This window comes from Drosophila eugracilis, unplaced genomic scaffold (assembly GCF_018153835.1).
Source record: "Drosophila eugracilis isolate 14026-0451.02 unplaced genomic scaffold, ASM1815383v1 contig_386, whole genome shotgun sequence".
Classification (NCBI taxonomy): Eukaryota; Metazoa; Arthropoda; class Insecta; order Diptera; family Drosophilidae; genus Drosophila; species Drosophila eugracilis.
In genome coordinates this window covers 152,425-167,183 of record NW_024573245.1, presented here as the reverse complement: position 1 = coordinate 167,183, position 14,759 = coordinate 152,425, and the positions used below count along the sequence as shown (strand labels likewise).

Below are 14,759 nucleotides of genomic sequence, written 5' to 3'. Positions count from 1 at the left end.
TCACTGCTCGTTTCTTTATACTTTTGTGTCTGTGTCGCCTTGTTTTTCTCGACGCACAACAGGTACTTTTGTTGTTGTCGTTGTTATTGTTGGTAGGTAACAGCCTGAGATAGAGGTATATATTTGGTATATACAGTGGGGGTCTGTTTATATGGAGATTTCCTCAGTCTGTTCTTCTGTCATTCTTTCCGCCTGTGTTTGCCTTGGTCTTTTGTTGCTCCTACAAATATATATCTACATACACAAAAAATCTTTTTGTGATTCGCTATACAAATATTCATATACCTATATATACATATATAGATATACATAATGGGTATATATATAGGCACGGCTTTGTATGGTTAGCTGACCAAAGAACTCGACTCAAAAGCGTTCCAGCATTTTCCTTGACTTGTGCCTTAAAAAGCGGGCATACAGACGTCCATATAATACACATATTTGTAGTTTTAAGTTTTGGGGCAATGCTGATTTGTATAGGGACTCTTTGCGTAGCTGGTTGAGACTCTACAAGGAATATCGCCAAAAGAAAGTTGGCTTACTTGGTGGAAGCTCTTGTTTTTTAGTGCAAAATTAAAATCAGCCAAAAAATTAATTGATTTTTACTATACAAATGCAAATTTTATTTAAATCCGCTTTATCTATTTTAATGTAATATTTTTGGCTGCTTAAATTAACAACACAATCCGGTGCTAGGCACGACTCAGAACCGAAAAAGAGAATTCAAAAAGAATGGGCTTCAGAAAAGCAAAATAAAATGAACAAACCAAAAATAATGTGAAATAAAACTTTAGACGGCAAAAAAGATTAATTATGTTAGCTTATGTAGGGGTTACTCGGCAGTGGCTAACTTAGCTTTCACTTTAAGCCCGAATGTATGGACAGAATCTAAAGATCAGATATTCTAAATTTAAATAAAATGGGAAAATATTAATGAAATGCCAAATTTAGTAAATAATTAAAAGTATTATTTTAAAAATGAATCCCTCCCTTTACGTATGTTCTTAGAATACTCTTTGCTAGTTAATCGTCACTGAAGGTCACTGGGTAACCTTGACAGAGTTTCACCCACATGTTATCAAGCCCGTGAGTATTGTCACCCAATAAAAAATTAAAAAACAAAACTTTCCTATGCTGGAGAAAATGCATCAAATGTACAACTGCAGCTCAAAAATGGGTTCTAATTGATGCTGGTTGCTTTTGCGCAGAATGTAAGTATCCGAGTTTGCTTTACTATTTAATGAAACATGTTTATTGTTCGGACATTTAGCTCGTGAAGGCTACGTTACTCACATGCTTTATTTGTAATCAGTGTGCCTCTTATCTAATCGTCGCAGGGGAAACGCATTTATTCATCAAATATAATGTATACAGAAAAGCTTTTATGAGCTCATAAAAAATACGTTTAAGTCATTTTATGAAATGTGAGATAAGCTTATCGATTATTTTATCGATTTAACTTAAAATATAAAGTTCGATGTTCTCTAAACTAATTTAATATGACGATAAAAATGACTTTTAAGATTTAAGCTTATTTTAGTATTGGAGGTGTATGAAAATGGGAGAAACACAGGAAAGTAGTGGAAGTTCAGATTGCGTTGAGTGGATAGTAAAAGGTTTTTGTTGTGTGTTGAGATAAGATATAGTTAGGCCCCAGCGATTCACATTCGACCCAATTAACGTTCATCGAATCAAATAACAAAAAAAAACCGAAGGAAAAGGCAGGCCTAAATGTCAAAAAATATACCGAAGTGGTCTTCGTTTTCTTTGTATGGCCTAATCAGAATGGTATACAGAATTAGTATACCCAATTTTTCTTTATTCGGTTTATACCGTTATGTGGGCAGACAATTTAAGAGCTCTATGCCAACAGCCGAACCGTAGATAACGTAACTCTGCATTTAGATAACAGCAATTGTACAATAAGATAACATAAAAAAGGCCTAGAAAATAGAATATATCGTAGATATAAATACTGATAACGCACATATTTTTGTTAGTTATTTCGACTGAAGACTTCGATGTAAGTTCCACCCGATTTTAATAAATGGTTTTATTTATTAATACCTATTCCACCTATTTACCTATATATCAAAACAAGATAAAGTTTAGATATCAACTTCTGAACACAAAATTAAATCAAAAATACTCGGAAATGAGTCTTCCAAGGTGGAAAATTCCTGTTAAGGACAAGCTTTTTAAGCAAATGAAAAACCAGAAGCTCCAGAAACGGAACTAAATAACGATGGAATGATTGGCCACATGTGCAAAAATATCAAAAGCCGAGGATGCCTGGACAGGATGAACTAATAAGCTAGCATCGGGACAGGGATAAGGGAAAATTTAACCCACGGACCGTATGTGTGTATATACACAACAACCAACTACGCCCTGTTGGTGCGACAGAGAGGAAATCAATTAGGCGACCTCATTTGCTGCAGCCAAAGCCACCGCAACGACAATGTGGAGACATTTAAAGGCAGTTGCAGCCCACTTTGACTGACAGCTGCACTTAAAGAGCAAAAAGACGAGAAGAGCACAGAGCAAATCTGAGAAACTGAGAGAATCTCTAAGAAACTTGTTAAAGAAGCGAACGCTGACAGTTCACGAACTTAGTTTCAGACGGAGAACTGAGCTCATTCTTTAGAGTCCAAGATAAAGATTCAAAGATACGCCAGCTGCAGCAACAGCAATAATAATAATGAAAGCTACTTGCAACTAGTGCAACATGCAAACAAGTTTCACTGGGCTTCAACAGCTGCAAGTCTGCAGTGGGTGTTCTTCGTTCATCATTCCTATGTTCCTCTCTAAATTAGTATGGGTGAATTCTTTGCTGTTTAAAGAGGAAACCAAACCGGAGCTTTGTGTTGTGAATCTTTCTCCTAGGCGCATGGTTCTGAGTAATGGTATCTCGGTATCTGACGGATTCACTTCTGCCGCCGCCGCCAGCATCTTTCGCCCTTGATAAATGGGTGGGTGCTTGGCAGTTTAATGTGCTTTGTTGATTATGCCGATCGATTAAGTTCATGTTCGATTAAAAAGATGAATTCCTATACAAAAATGTGAATTTATAGCAACGTATAGGTTTTATAAAATTCAAAACTAACCTGAGGTCTAAACCCAAGCTAAAGAACAAAAATGTTCGAAAAGGTTCTAAGGGGCGACCCTTTAGTCGGTACGTTCTGCAGCGGAATGGGGCGAACTCAAGGTATCAAGAGCATAACACATCGGCACAAGAAGTGGAAAAAGATTCAAACATCTGATCTCAGTGTATTCAATGTTTTTAAACAGAATAACTTAACCAGTACCAGTATATGGAATTAAAAAAGACACTTCGAAATTGTCATGCACACATTAGTTCGGCTATTTTGAGCAGTTCACGTTATGAGAGGTGGAACTATAGAGGGTTGAGGCTGCGAGCCGTAGGTGTCAGTATCGGTCGGCGTGTCTAGCCATAAAAAAGAAACAAATATTAAAATTGTATTTCAATGTGCATGACGAATATATGCAAAGAGCAAGCAAACAAATCACCAACACTAACGTGTTTAAAGATATATAGGCGGGCAGGGGTTCAGCGGACTGACTGTCTAAAGCTAAATCAACGACGACAATTTCCGGGTGTCTAAATCGGTTGTTTCAGAGTCCCGTCACAGTCGCTTGAAGTTGAGTGAAATGACGTGTAACGGTCTAGCAGTGGCCAACTTAGAGAGCCCTAAGAATTCGCAGTCTATTAATAATACAAAAAAAATGTACACAAGTCAAACCAATACGTTGGATACTTCATTTGTAATCGTCAACTGAGATCCATAACTTAGCATCATTCAAATAATGCGCGCATAGCAAGGGTTGAAATTTAACTAGCAGCAACAATAAATAGTTTCATTCATTGAATTCAGCCCTTGGAAAAAATAGGAAGTATTTCGTTTGTGTTTGGATATTTGCATTCGAGTATTTTCCTTGACTGTTTTGCCCTCGCTTAAAGCACAGCAGCTGCTGGATGTGCTCATTTTCGCTTCCCTTTTCTTTCCCGCATTCCCTACTATTTCTCTCCGTCATTTCCCTTGCGTGGTTTTCCGTTAGGAGAATTTTGAATGTCAAAGTTCTTTGTTGTATGGCGGTGCATAATAATCAGGGACAATATAAGAGGCTCCTATGGCTGCATCCTGGGCAAAACAAGTTTGGGTTCGTTGTTTTCTCGGTGCTTCCAGTATTTGCACAACAAAGCCAACCCAAAGCTCAAGGTCCAAAGACCGCTACAAAACCCGAGCGAGAAATAAAAAATAGAAAATGAGAAATGGAGAACAGAAAGAGTTTTGTCTTTGTCATCGCACCATGAAGTCTACTCACTGCAGGAAGCCGCAGAACAACAATTTCATATTCATACATTTGTATCTTTCGTGGTTCGCTGGAAAACGTTCGCCATAATCTCTGCAACCAGCTTAGCTCTAGCTCTTTCTTTGTTCTAGCCCAGACAGTCGTTGGAAGGAAATGGGCAGACATATGCAGAATGAGGTTGACCTGCGGATGGCTAAGAAAGCGAAAGGCCTATGCTGTGCATTTCGGACATATGCTCCGCCAATTGAACTTTGGGCAGAAAAAATTCAGTTGAACTTTAGGAACACTCCTACAAAGAATGTATGAAAAATAGAAATGACAATTTCCAAATTATTTTTAAAGCCGGTCGCCTACGAATCTTTCTATATGAACTCCCAAAAACGTATTAAAATGCCAGTGCTCGAGAATGGATCTCATTCTTCTATTTGCAAAATAAAATGAAGAGTCTTAAAAACAAATTTTTGATGTTTGACTTTAGCCATGAACCATTTTTTGGGCGTGTAAGAACAGAAAAGAAATGTTTTTGATATGTGCGATATTTTATTTATATTAAACTTTTAAGGCTACTTTCTATAAAAAATTATCTGACTGATTTCGATTGGGCTGGATGTTACCTGAGGGGGAAGAGCAGTTGGAAGTGGCTGTTGCCTTTTGATTGGTGGATTTAATCTAAGTAATTTGGGAAATAATTACTAAAATTATTGTCAATTACTGCAATTGCGATTGTGGCCTCTTTCCATCGGGGACATCAAAAACACCAAACCCTAAATAGGATTCCGTGTAGACTTCTTTTTTTAATTTTATTATCTTTATGTTATATTATTATTTTATATTTCTTATAAAAATATATATAAATTTTAAAAAATCAGTCAGGGAAACAACAACTAAACAGATGTTTAAGATGTGATATATGAAATCAACACGTGCTTCGCTTAGTTTTCAAATCAAAATTATACAAAATGTGGAAATAAATGTTTTCTCTACTAGTAGCATAATAATATAATATCAAATATGTATGAATATATGTATAGGAAGAGCATGCACATTGATGTTCCTTTCGAGTGTAAGGTATGAAAAGCGAAAACAGGGCTTTTCTAAGCAATTCCCTATTTATGAATTTACTTCTTAAGTTGTTGTCTTCGCTTTGCTTTGGTGAAAAATAAAAGCATTTGTTGCTGGACGAAAAATTTAGAAAGAGGTGCCAGAGTTTATTTATTTTTTATCAAAGATGGGGGCGGTATATGCAAGTGAACTTCCTCTCTTTCTTTTTCAATTGATTAAAAACGTTTTTTGCTGACCAGGCATGGACTTTGAGTTATACTTGTATGGCGTGTGTGTGAATATATGTGTGTGTGCATGACTCATTTGCAATTAAACGACAAAAGCGAGAGAGAGCAAAGGAGAAAGAGAGAATGAATTTTAAGTGCCGCAAAAATGCCAGCATAAAAATAAAGCAGTCACTGTAAAAAAGGCAGAAGAAAAAGAAGCAGAAGACGACAGAAGCAAGAAGAGGAAAACCTACAAAAGCAGCGACCACAAAGGCAAAGATACAAAAATCCATACCCACATACATTTATAAAACTACACCACAAACTCGCTCAGTTGCTTGCTCGCACATATGTATGCACACACATACATATATATGAATATATATACGTCGAAGTCGACGTCGACTGTAGCAGAGGCAGCGACTGATGTTTACACAACGTGTGGTATATTTGCAAGATACTCGTCGTACAACAAGAAAAACAGCAGCAAATGCGGCTTATACTTATTCCCCTTTTTTTGTCTCTAATTGAAAACAAGCAGAGAGTTTGTTTATGTGTGTGTAGAAAAAACAAGAAAAACAAGCACAGCGAGCGTCTACAGCTGGCTCTGGCGTATTATTGTATCTGTTAGATGCGAAATTGCAAACCCCACCAACAGGCAACGTTGCCGAACTTCAACGTATTGCTTTTTCTTCTCCCTGGTTTTTTTTTTTGTTTTTGCAGCTTTGTAGCCGAGTAGTCATAGTTTGAGCGCACGGTGTGTATCTGTGTCTTTGCGGAGCAGCGTTCTCTCGCCGTAGGATGAAAATTGCTGCAACAATGTCGCTTAATTTTCATGCGACCAGCAGTAGTATTATGTATGCACCTGATCAGGCCTTTATGATAGGCCCCTGAAAGACGAGAAACCGGTTTACAGCGTCACCCAGCCCCATCATCATCACCATCATTAAACATAATCCCAATCCAAGTCCAGGTCCCAACTGGTTATCAGTAAACAGAAACACAAACAGGTAACAAAACACCAAAACCCAGCCGAACTGAACCCGAGCCGTCATCATCATCCTTCTCCTCTTTCTTTTCTCAACATCGTCTGGGTATATTCACAGATGCGACAAGAAGTTTGGCCATGCCACGTCGGTACTAGCCCAGCAATTTCTGGAATTTAATTACTCTAAGGAAACTTAATTTAATACAATATTTCTTTAAAACTTCCAAGTGATTTTGGTATGAATGATGATGATGGTATAATGTTATTTATGAAACTGATTATAGATGATAATAAAAAAGTAGAAGTTCTGAGCATCATTTTCTTGTAGTTACAAGGCTTTTACGAATTTGAAGATTCTTCTTAAACCTAGCCATATTTTCTAAGCCCATTCAACAGCTCTTTGGGGATAATGATCGATTCCTGCTGCGCTTTCTTTGTGCTGTTTCTGTGCCTATTCGTTGTACTTCACAAAGACAGGGCCAAAACAACTCACACAATCGCCCCTTAATGATAATCTTTTGTGTCTGTCCGGTTCTTTAGCACCTTTTGTCAATGTGAAGTGCGGCAACAGTGCGTGCAGAAAATACGTAGATCCGGAGATTCTTCTCCTCTCTGAGTCCAGCTCATGCGTAAAATTGTTTAAGAATTTTCTAATTTCCCATATAAGCTAATTTATTGCATCGCCCCAGACAAACCCCCACTCCTACCTTATTTTCCCGCACACTTAGTCACGTTTCCCTGTGATATATCAATCCTCCTATTGCATAGCACTTGTTTTTGCGCGATTTTTGGTATTGTTTTTCAGTATTACGACACTGCTAAAAAATGAAATGTGCATTGCCAGGCACAAAAAGTGCAAAACAATAGCAACGGAACAGTGGAATGTCTGTCTATATGAAAATACATATATAATTGCATAACTGTCATGGGCCGCCACAATATTACGCCCAACCCCCTTGCGAACCTATTTCTATTGCTTGGCGTTCCAAAGCGTAGTGCATAAGTACACACATGCAACTTAATAATACAACTGAAGAAAGTGTAAGTTCGCCAATATATACAAATTTTGCACCCGCGCGGATCTTATCAATCCAGCAACATCGTGCACAAAAATACACAACTACCCATCGAAAATAACAATAACAATAACGCCGCGCAAGTGTTTATATTTTTGTTTCTGTTCTTGCTATCAAACGCAGAATTGGTTGTTTTAGATGAGTAACCGGAGACCATCGTCGCAGACCCCTGGAGAATAAATAAACAACAAAACCACGCCATAAGCCATGACTAAATATATGAATAATAATTATTAAGTACAAATTTACAATGGCATGGTATTTGATATTCTGCTCTATATTTTCTGGAGAATTCCGACCCTTTTTATATATTTTATATTTTTTTCTGAGAACACGAAGCTGTCTGGTTTCTACTTTCTGTAGGGCGCCCGATTTAGTTTTGCGCTTTATCTAATCTACATTTTGGGGTTTAGGAGAGGAAGAGCCTCAATGCCAAACAGAAAAAATAGCTGGCAACAAAAAATATCATTCTCATGTAGCTGTTGAACACAAACAACATTGAAAACCTAATTAACAAGAGCAACAAATATAAATGTAACATGACATTGAAACGAGTCAAAAGCACAGAAAAAACTACATACACATGCACAGTATTCTCGTCTCTATAAAACGTGAAATATATCATTATTATTGTTGGTTTTGCTGCCTTGCCATCTCGTGTTAAATTCAATTTAATAAAGTGATCCAAGCTGACGATGCTGGGGCTTGGTAGGATGCTCCACGGATCAGGAAAAGAGCTGGACGAGCACGAACACTGGAATAGCTTTTAGAGTGGAAAAAACATTTGGTTACACAACTTGAATTTGCACTACAAATGCAAATATAACAAGAGGAAACGCTACAGTCTAGTGCCGCGACTATAAGATACCCGTTACTGTTTTACAGCGATTTTAGTTTTTCGCAATTTGTGGGCGTTAGAGTGGGCGTGGCAGGATGCTGTAATAAACTGCGTAGGGACCTCAAGAATCTTCATGTTTAATCTCTTCGTATCTCTTATAGTTCCTGAGATCTCAGCGTTCATACGGACAGACAGACGGACATGGCTCATTCGTATCATTCGCTATTCACTGATCAAGAATATATATACTTTATAGGGTCGGAAACGCTTCCTTCTACCTGTTACATACTTTTCAATGAATCTAGTATACCCTTTTACTCTACGAGTAACGGGTATAATAACACAAACATAAAAATATAATCTCGGATCCGTTTCAGTATTTGTCAGATACACAATATGAAAAACTTACAAATTCTTTTGCGGACAAGGCTATATATTAGCTTCTATATCTCACGGACTGCCAGGGTTATGGGGCTTTGAAGAATGGAAGTTTGAATTGTATCCCTATAAGAAGTCAGCTGATAAGGATACTTAAGTATCAGAACTTGATTTTAAGAAGGGCCTCAATCCACGTAATAGGCTGATTTCTCTCGTTTCTCATTATAAAACTTATCGTCTATTAGTCATTCAAATTAAATTAAATGATATGAAGACCAATGTAATGCTGCTTTATAACAAAGTGCATACTTTAGTTTCAACCAAGGAATGTTCTTTATGCTATACATGATATATACTATTACTTATACTTTTGGAATCTCTAGTTCAGAGAACTTAGATAAAATATTGAATTAGTTCAAACTTAATATGTAATGTAATTATTTTCTCGTCTTTGGTCGCCCTTTAAAGATGATTTTTTACAGTTCTAGTTAATAAATCCGTTTAACATCTTAACAGAGTACATTCTAAATATATAAATTGGAAATTTGGTTTTGTGGAATAACATTATGAGGAGTTTCAAAAAGGGATTATAGAAACCCGTAGACAAATCTTCGGTTAGAACGTCATACAACTATCCACATTTCGTCGAGGAAACTTACCTTTTTAATATTTGATTATTGTTGTTGATGTTGTTGTTATTAATAGTGCTGCTATCCACAACGAAGTGTTGTTGCTGCTGCTGCGCTTGTTGTTGGTGCGGCGTAGTAGTTTCGGCTAATTTTCCAAAACAAATGTTACGGCTGTTGTCGCGTACCATGTTTCGACAACGGAACACTTGCAGCAGAATCTTTTCTTATTTAGGAGGAGCATCGCGTCGTATGCCGCGGATCGAGGGGCATCATTTTAAATGGGCGCCCTCCTTCCCATTAAACATTATGCACTCTTTTTATATATTCCAGTGTAGAGACTGTTACGATTATCGACTTTTTGATTTTGGCTCTATTATGGATATCTTTCTTTTAATTACTTTTGTAAGATTTCCTTTTCACTTGCACACTTTTAGCACTATATTATAAGGATGACAGAAGACACAAGATTATATGGATTAGATTTTTCTAGCTGGCACCTACATTTCTCCACTAAGCACTAACACACGCACTTTATATGGAACCTCTTTCCTTTGTGATTTTCACACGATTTGACTCTTTTTTTATTTACTTTATTTTGTGTAGCCTCTTGTTATTTTTCACTTATGCCAATTTGCCTTAATTTAGCAACCAAAAATACTCTTTTAATTTAATTCAACTAGAGCAATTTAAATTTATTGAAATTTTAATGGGCCCCAAGATGTGTTCTCTTCTTTTTGCCTTAATTTAAGCGAGGAATACGGCATGTACTAGATATATAGAGATAAACTTCTTGTATAGGGCCATTTCCTCTGTAACAATACGAGTGCGAGAAGGTGGAAAATGCGAACAGCGACGTCGACAGAGCGTTATTATAATCCCCATCCCTCGAAAAAGGGGGTTGGAGGTACAGCATGTTAAAATTCCATGCACTAAAGAAGCATGGAAACTACAAGAACAACACACACATTCAACACCGAAGTTTGGCAACGTTGCCGCGCTCTCTCGCGCCATCTCGCTCGCTATGACCGCTGCGGGCTGGCATGAAGACTGGCAACGTCGCTTTGTTTGCTTATAATTGACGTTTGCCGTCTGACGTGGTTGTTAGAGCGAGATAGACGGCTGTTGTTGCTGCTTCAGCGCACAAAATACATAGTGTGTTTGAGTTGTATATGCGCGATATGTACTCGTGTGTATATAAAGAATTTATAGCTGGTACTTTTTCTCGTACATGGAAAACGAGTATCTCTCTGCTGTGTATTTATAAATGGCTATGTGGTCATGTGGTGCGCTTCTTTCGTTTTGCTCTTGCACGTTCTTCCATAATTCGTGTAGTTTTGTAGCTCTAAATCTTCTACGTATTTTCTTTTGGGGCGCAGCAGGAAATCACACACACAGCTGTGAGATTTCTCTCTTTGAGTGCCCTATGTGGATCTCGCTCTAACGCATTGAATGGTGGCGTGAAAGTTTCTTTGCTGCCGACAGCGCGGCCACTGCTCTGCACACCCAAAACTTGGGGAGTCAGAGCTACGCGATTTCAGTCGCTTTGTAAAACTGGTGGGGTGCGGCTCGCAAAATCGAGATTAAAAATGGCCCACACGTAGAAAGAAAACTAACTTGAATGTAAAATGGATTTATTCCAAAAGCAAGGCGAAACTTCTCTAAGTGTAATTGGCTATTTTGTTTTTAGTTCTCCATTTTGAGGTCGGAAATCTGTATTACTCCATTTTTCTATAGAATAAAAAAGACCATTAAACTAAGGCGGTTTAACTAGAATTCATTAATATTGCCAGCAGCAGCAAAAACAAAACGAGTTATATGTAGTATGTATGTACTTAATATCTGTTTTTCGTTTTTGTGGCTACGTGACCACACACCTACAGCATTTGCCAGAAAGAGAGCGATTACTTTGTAGTTTTTCTCTCCGCAAACCCTCTCTCTCCCATACAGGAGATACTCTGTAAGCACACACACACATGCATAAACGCACAGCAAACGGGTTAACTCCGTCTCACTCGCACAGCAGCTGAATCGATTTTTCAAGCGACACGACAATTTCTCTCCACCACTCTACGGCCAGCTGTTGTCCCACTCGCTCTTGCGCTACATTGGAAGCGCCCTCTCTTTCGCTCTAATGCGCTGTTCGTTTCTGTAGCTTGGAGCCCGCTACACACGCAGATATTTATATACGGTTTATATATAGTCGCCATGTTACTTTTTCGTACGTTGGGGGAGCTGTCAGCCTGGATTTTTCGCTACAAATTTCCAAAGTCTCTCTCGTCGCTGGTCTCTGCTGCGGCCGCTGCTTCGGCCGACGACGTTATTCTCAGCCCATTGCACGTCATCCGTTTTGGTATGTGTGCGTATGTATGTGTGTGCTTTGAATTTCTGTTGAAATTCTTTGCTTTCGAGTTAATTGCTGCCCGCCGTCGGCATCAAACCCTCTGCCTCGGTCACTGCCTCTGCTGACGTCGCTGTTAGCGAGCTTACATTTTTTGTTGTGCCATTTTTCTTTGTACGGGTGTACTGAGGAAGAACTTTTCGCTTTGAACTGGGAACTGTGTGGGAATATGGGCGACTTTTAAACACATTTTTAGACCGAGTTTGCCCGAACTCTACTAATAGAACATGACTTTTTTATGATACTTTAATTTTGAATACTTAGATAATACAAAATTCGAATTGATTGATGAATTTAGATAAATATTTTCTAGTTTTCTAGTTGAAAGAAAATGGATTTGTAAAGAAACATATTAATTTAGGCAAGTTTATAAATCAAGAGAACTAACTTGTTAGTGGTTTAGCTTTCTAGTTGCTTAATTTGGCAATATATTTAGAATTATTCTTTGGCTGATGCTTTCGACAATCGATTATCACTGAACTATAATTTTTTATACACTGACTTGATATTATAAAAACCTGACGTTATCCAATCACTTTAATTTGTTTTCATTTGATAAATTTTACTTTTGATTGATTTATCCATTCTTACCCTTTGCGTTTAGAGCTGAAAAAAAGTTTGGAAAATAAATAGATTATTTATAAAATTTTTTCTGAATATTTTCTACACTGAAATTTTGTATAATTATGTTAATCATATGTTGTGAAACAAAGAGTACATTATAAATATTAGGTCCCATTAGAAATAAAAATAAATTCCTATTTGACAATACAAAGTATAAATGATTTTTGTTATTTATTCAATCCCAAATACTCACACCATTGGAGCTGCTTTCCTTGGCTGATCATCGGAACCTTTTCTCCTGGCTTTGTAGTATCATTATTGTAATCCCATTTTGGACTGTATTCGAAACATTCGCATTATACTGGTTTATTTCGCGGCGATAGCTATCAACGTTGCTGCTATTTCGAAAACTTCCAAAATAGGTAACCACGCACCCGTTGCGTACCGAACCAACAAAACCGATCCGAGTCCAAAAGTACCACTTTATTTAATTTTTTTAATGGGTGTATTCTCTGTTATCTTTTTGTGTATTATGCACTCGGGATTTTGGGGTGACTTTTTGCTGCGAACTCCCTGCGAATTATATTCAGCAGAAGACGCATCACGCACGAAATTTAATTAGAAACAATAAAAAAATTAAATTTTTATCATTTAATATGGAGGTTTTTTTTTGTTGGATTAATATTTGCTTTTGCTTCACCTTTTACATGTGTTTTAGTTTCTATTTTATTGTATTTGGATTGGTGTTAACTTTTCCTTCTCTAGCTGTGGTTGTTGCATCTGCCTTGGTATTGGTGTAATTAATGCATTTTAGCACACACACACACACACACACACTCGCGCACGCACACACAAAGATAGCTGCCGATGCTGGCACACTCTGAGAATGGGAAAGGGGAGGTGGGCACTTGCCTTTTTCAGATAACAATAATTTTTTTTCGATGTGTGTGTTTTGGCGGCGTTTTGTTTAATCGCCTTGCCGCCGTTGTTGTTGCTTTTTGCTCGCTGCAAACGACGCGCGCGGTCCGTTCACTCCAAAAATTTTCAAAACAATGTGACCGTTATCAGTTTTAGTAGTGTGGCCACAACAATGAAGTGCATAATATGGCCACAATGGCTTCTTAAAAATATGCCGAATGGGACCTTTAATACCAATAATATACTAAAGTGTCTGTATATCCAAGACCCAAACCGCTTATAATAGGTATATTAGCAATGACCCAACGTATTTAATTCAGGAGTGAGGGCAGACTTAGCTTTAATATAGCTAAGTATTAAGTCGCTGACCGTGCTAGTTATCGTTATCGCGCCCATTGGCTTGTTTTGTTTTGCTTACACGACATAAATAAAACTTGTAAAAGAACGTAGATATATTCTAAAAATGAGTAATTTAAAATCAGATTTAGACGAATACTTGCTTCTGCAAAGTGATCAAAAGAAAAGTTTCAACGTCAAGCTTCCACAGCTGAAAGTTCCGTTCCTGTCCAGAAGGGAACCGGAGGCAAATAGTTTTCTCAAGGATACAGACTCTTGCTGCCCAAAATTCTCACGTCTGCAACGAATCGTGGGTTTCGTGGCTTGTTTGGGAATGGGTGCACTGTGCATGACACTTTCCACATTTTATATTCCGGTCTTAATCCTGAAAGCCAGAAAGTTTGCTCTGCTCTACACCCTCGGAAGCCTCTTCTTCATCTTGAGCTTTTGCTTTCTTTCTGGATTTGGATCCTTTTTAAAGCAAATGTTCTCCAAACCACGCCTGATCTCGTCGATTTCGTACAGTTCCTGTTTACTTTTAACTCTATACTGCGCCTTGGTAGCCAAGAGCACCGCCTTCACTGTTCTTTTTGCAGTGGCTCAAATAATTGCTCTGCTATTTATGATTCTGGGGATGGTTCCCGGTGGAACTACGGGGCTTAAATTCTTCGGACAACTCTTTAAGAGCACAGTCTCTGCGTCAGCGAATGCACTACCTGTATAAGGGGAGAGGACATTCATCCACCACCGCAGAAACTAATACTAAATTATTGAACTCAATAATAAATGTAAAATAAATATTATTTGTGATACAACGCCTCTCAACCTAACTATATTTAAAAATCTTTTATTGGCGGGTCTGAGTCATTAATATGTATGTATACTCCTATTATCAGCAATTCGTGTGTAATAAGTTGACATCACTCTTTCCACCAAGATCTTTAATATTAAAAAGCATCTGTCACGTTGGAAATTTTCCTTTCAGTGATAGAATAGTTGGCAGATAGAAAAGACCTTCTGATAATAAGTTC

At 37.7% G+C, this 14,759-nt stretch overlaps 2 protein-coding genes across 2 annotated transcripts in view; one reads left to right on the top strand and one right to left on the bottom strand.

The window, feature by feature from the left end:
- The window catches only part of LOC108104173 (protein split ends), a 43,578-nt gene extending 30,051 nt beyond the window's left edge, over positions 1 to 13,527 (bottom strand). The window contains 3 exon segments of the mRNA XM_017210080.2: positions 9,543 to 9,948; positions 12,502 to 12,516; positions 12,728 to 13,527. Of these exon segments, the coding sequence (XP_017065569.2) occupies positions 9,543 to 9,700 (158 nt within the window). The 5' untranslated portion in view covers positions 9,701 to 9,948; positions 12,502 to 12,516; positions 12,728 to 13,527.
- A 243-nt stretch (positions 13,528 to 13,770) lies between these two features.
- Positions 13,771 to 14,558, top strand: LOC108104196 (vesicle transport protein SFT2C). Its single transcript, XM_017210140.2, has one exon. It carries the CDS (start codon positions 13,856 to 13,858, stop codon positions 14,450 to 14,452), a length of 597 nt encoding a protein of 198 aa, XP_017065629.1. The 5' UTR covers positions 13,771 to 13,855; the 3' UTR covers positions 14,453 to 14,558.
- Positions 14,559 to 14,759: the final 201 nt, after the last annotated feature.

Coding starts and splice junctions, on each gene's coding strand:
- LOC108104196 (XM_017210140.2), top strand. CDS start 13,856: ATGAGTAATTTAAAATCAGATTTAGACGAATACTTGCTTCTGCAAAGT.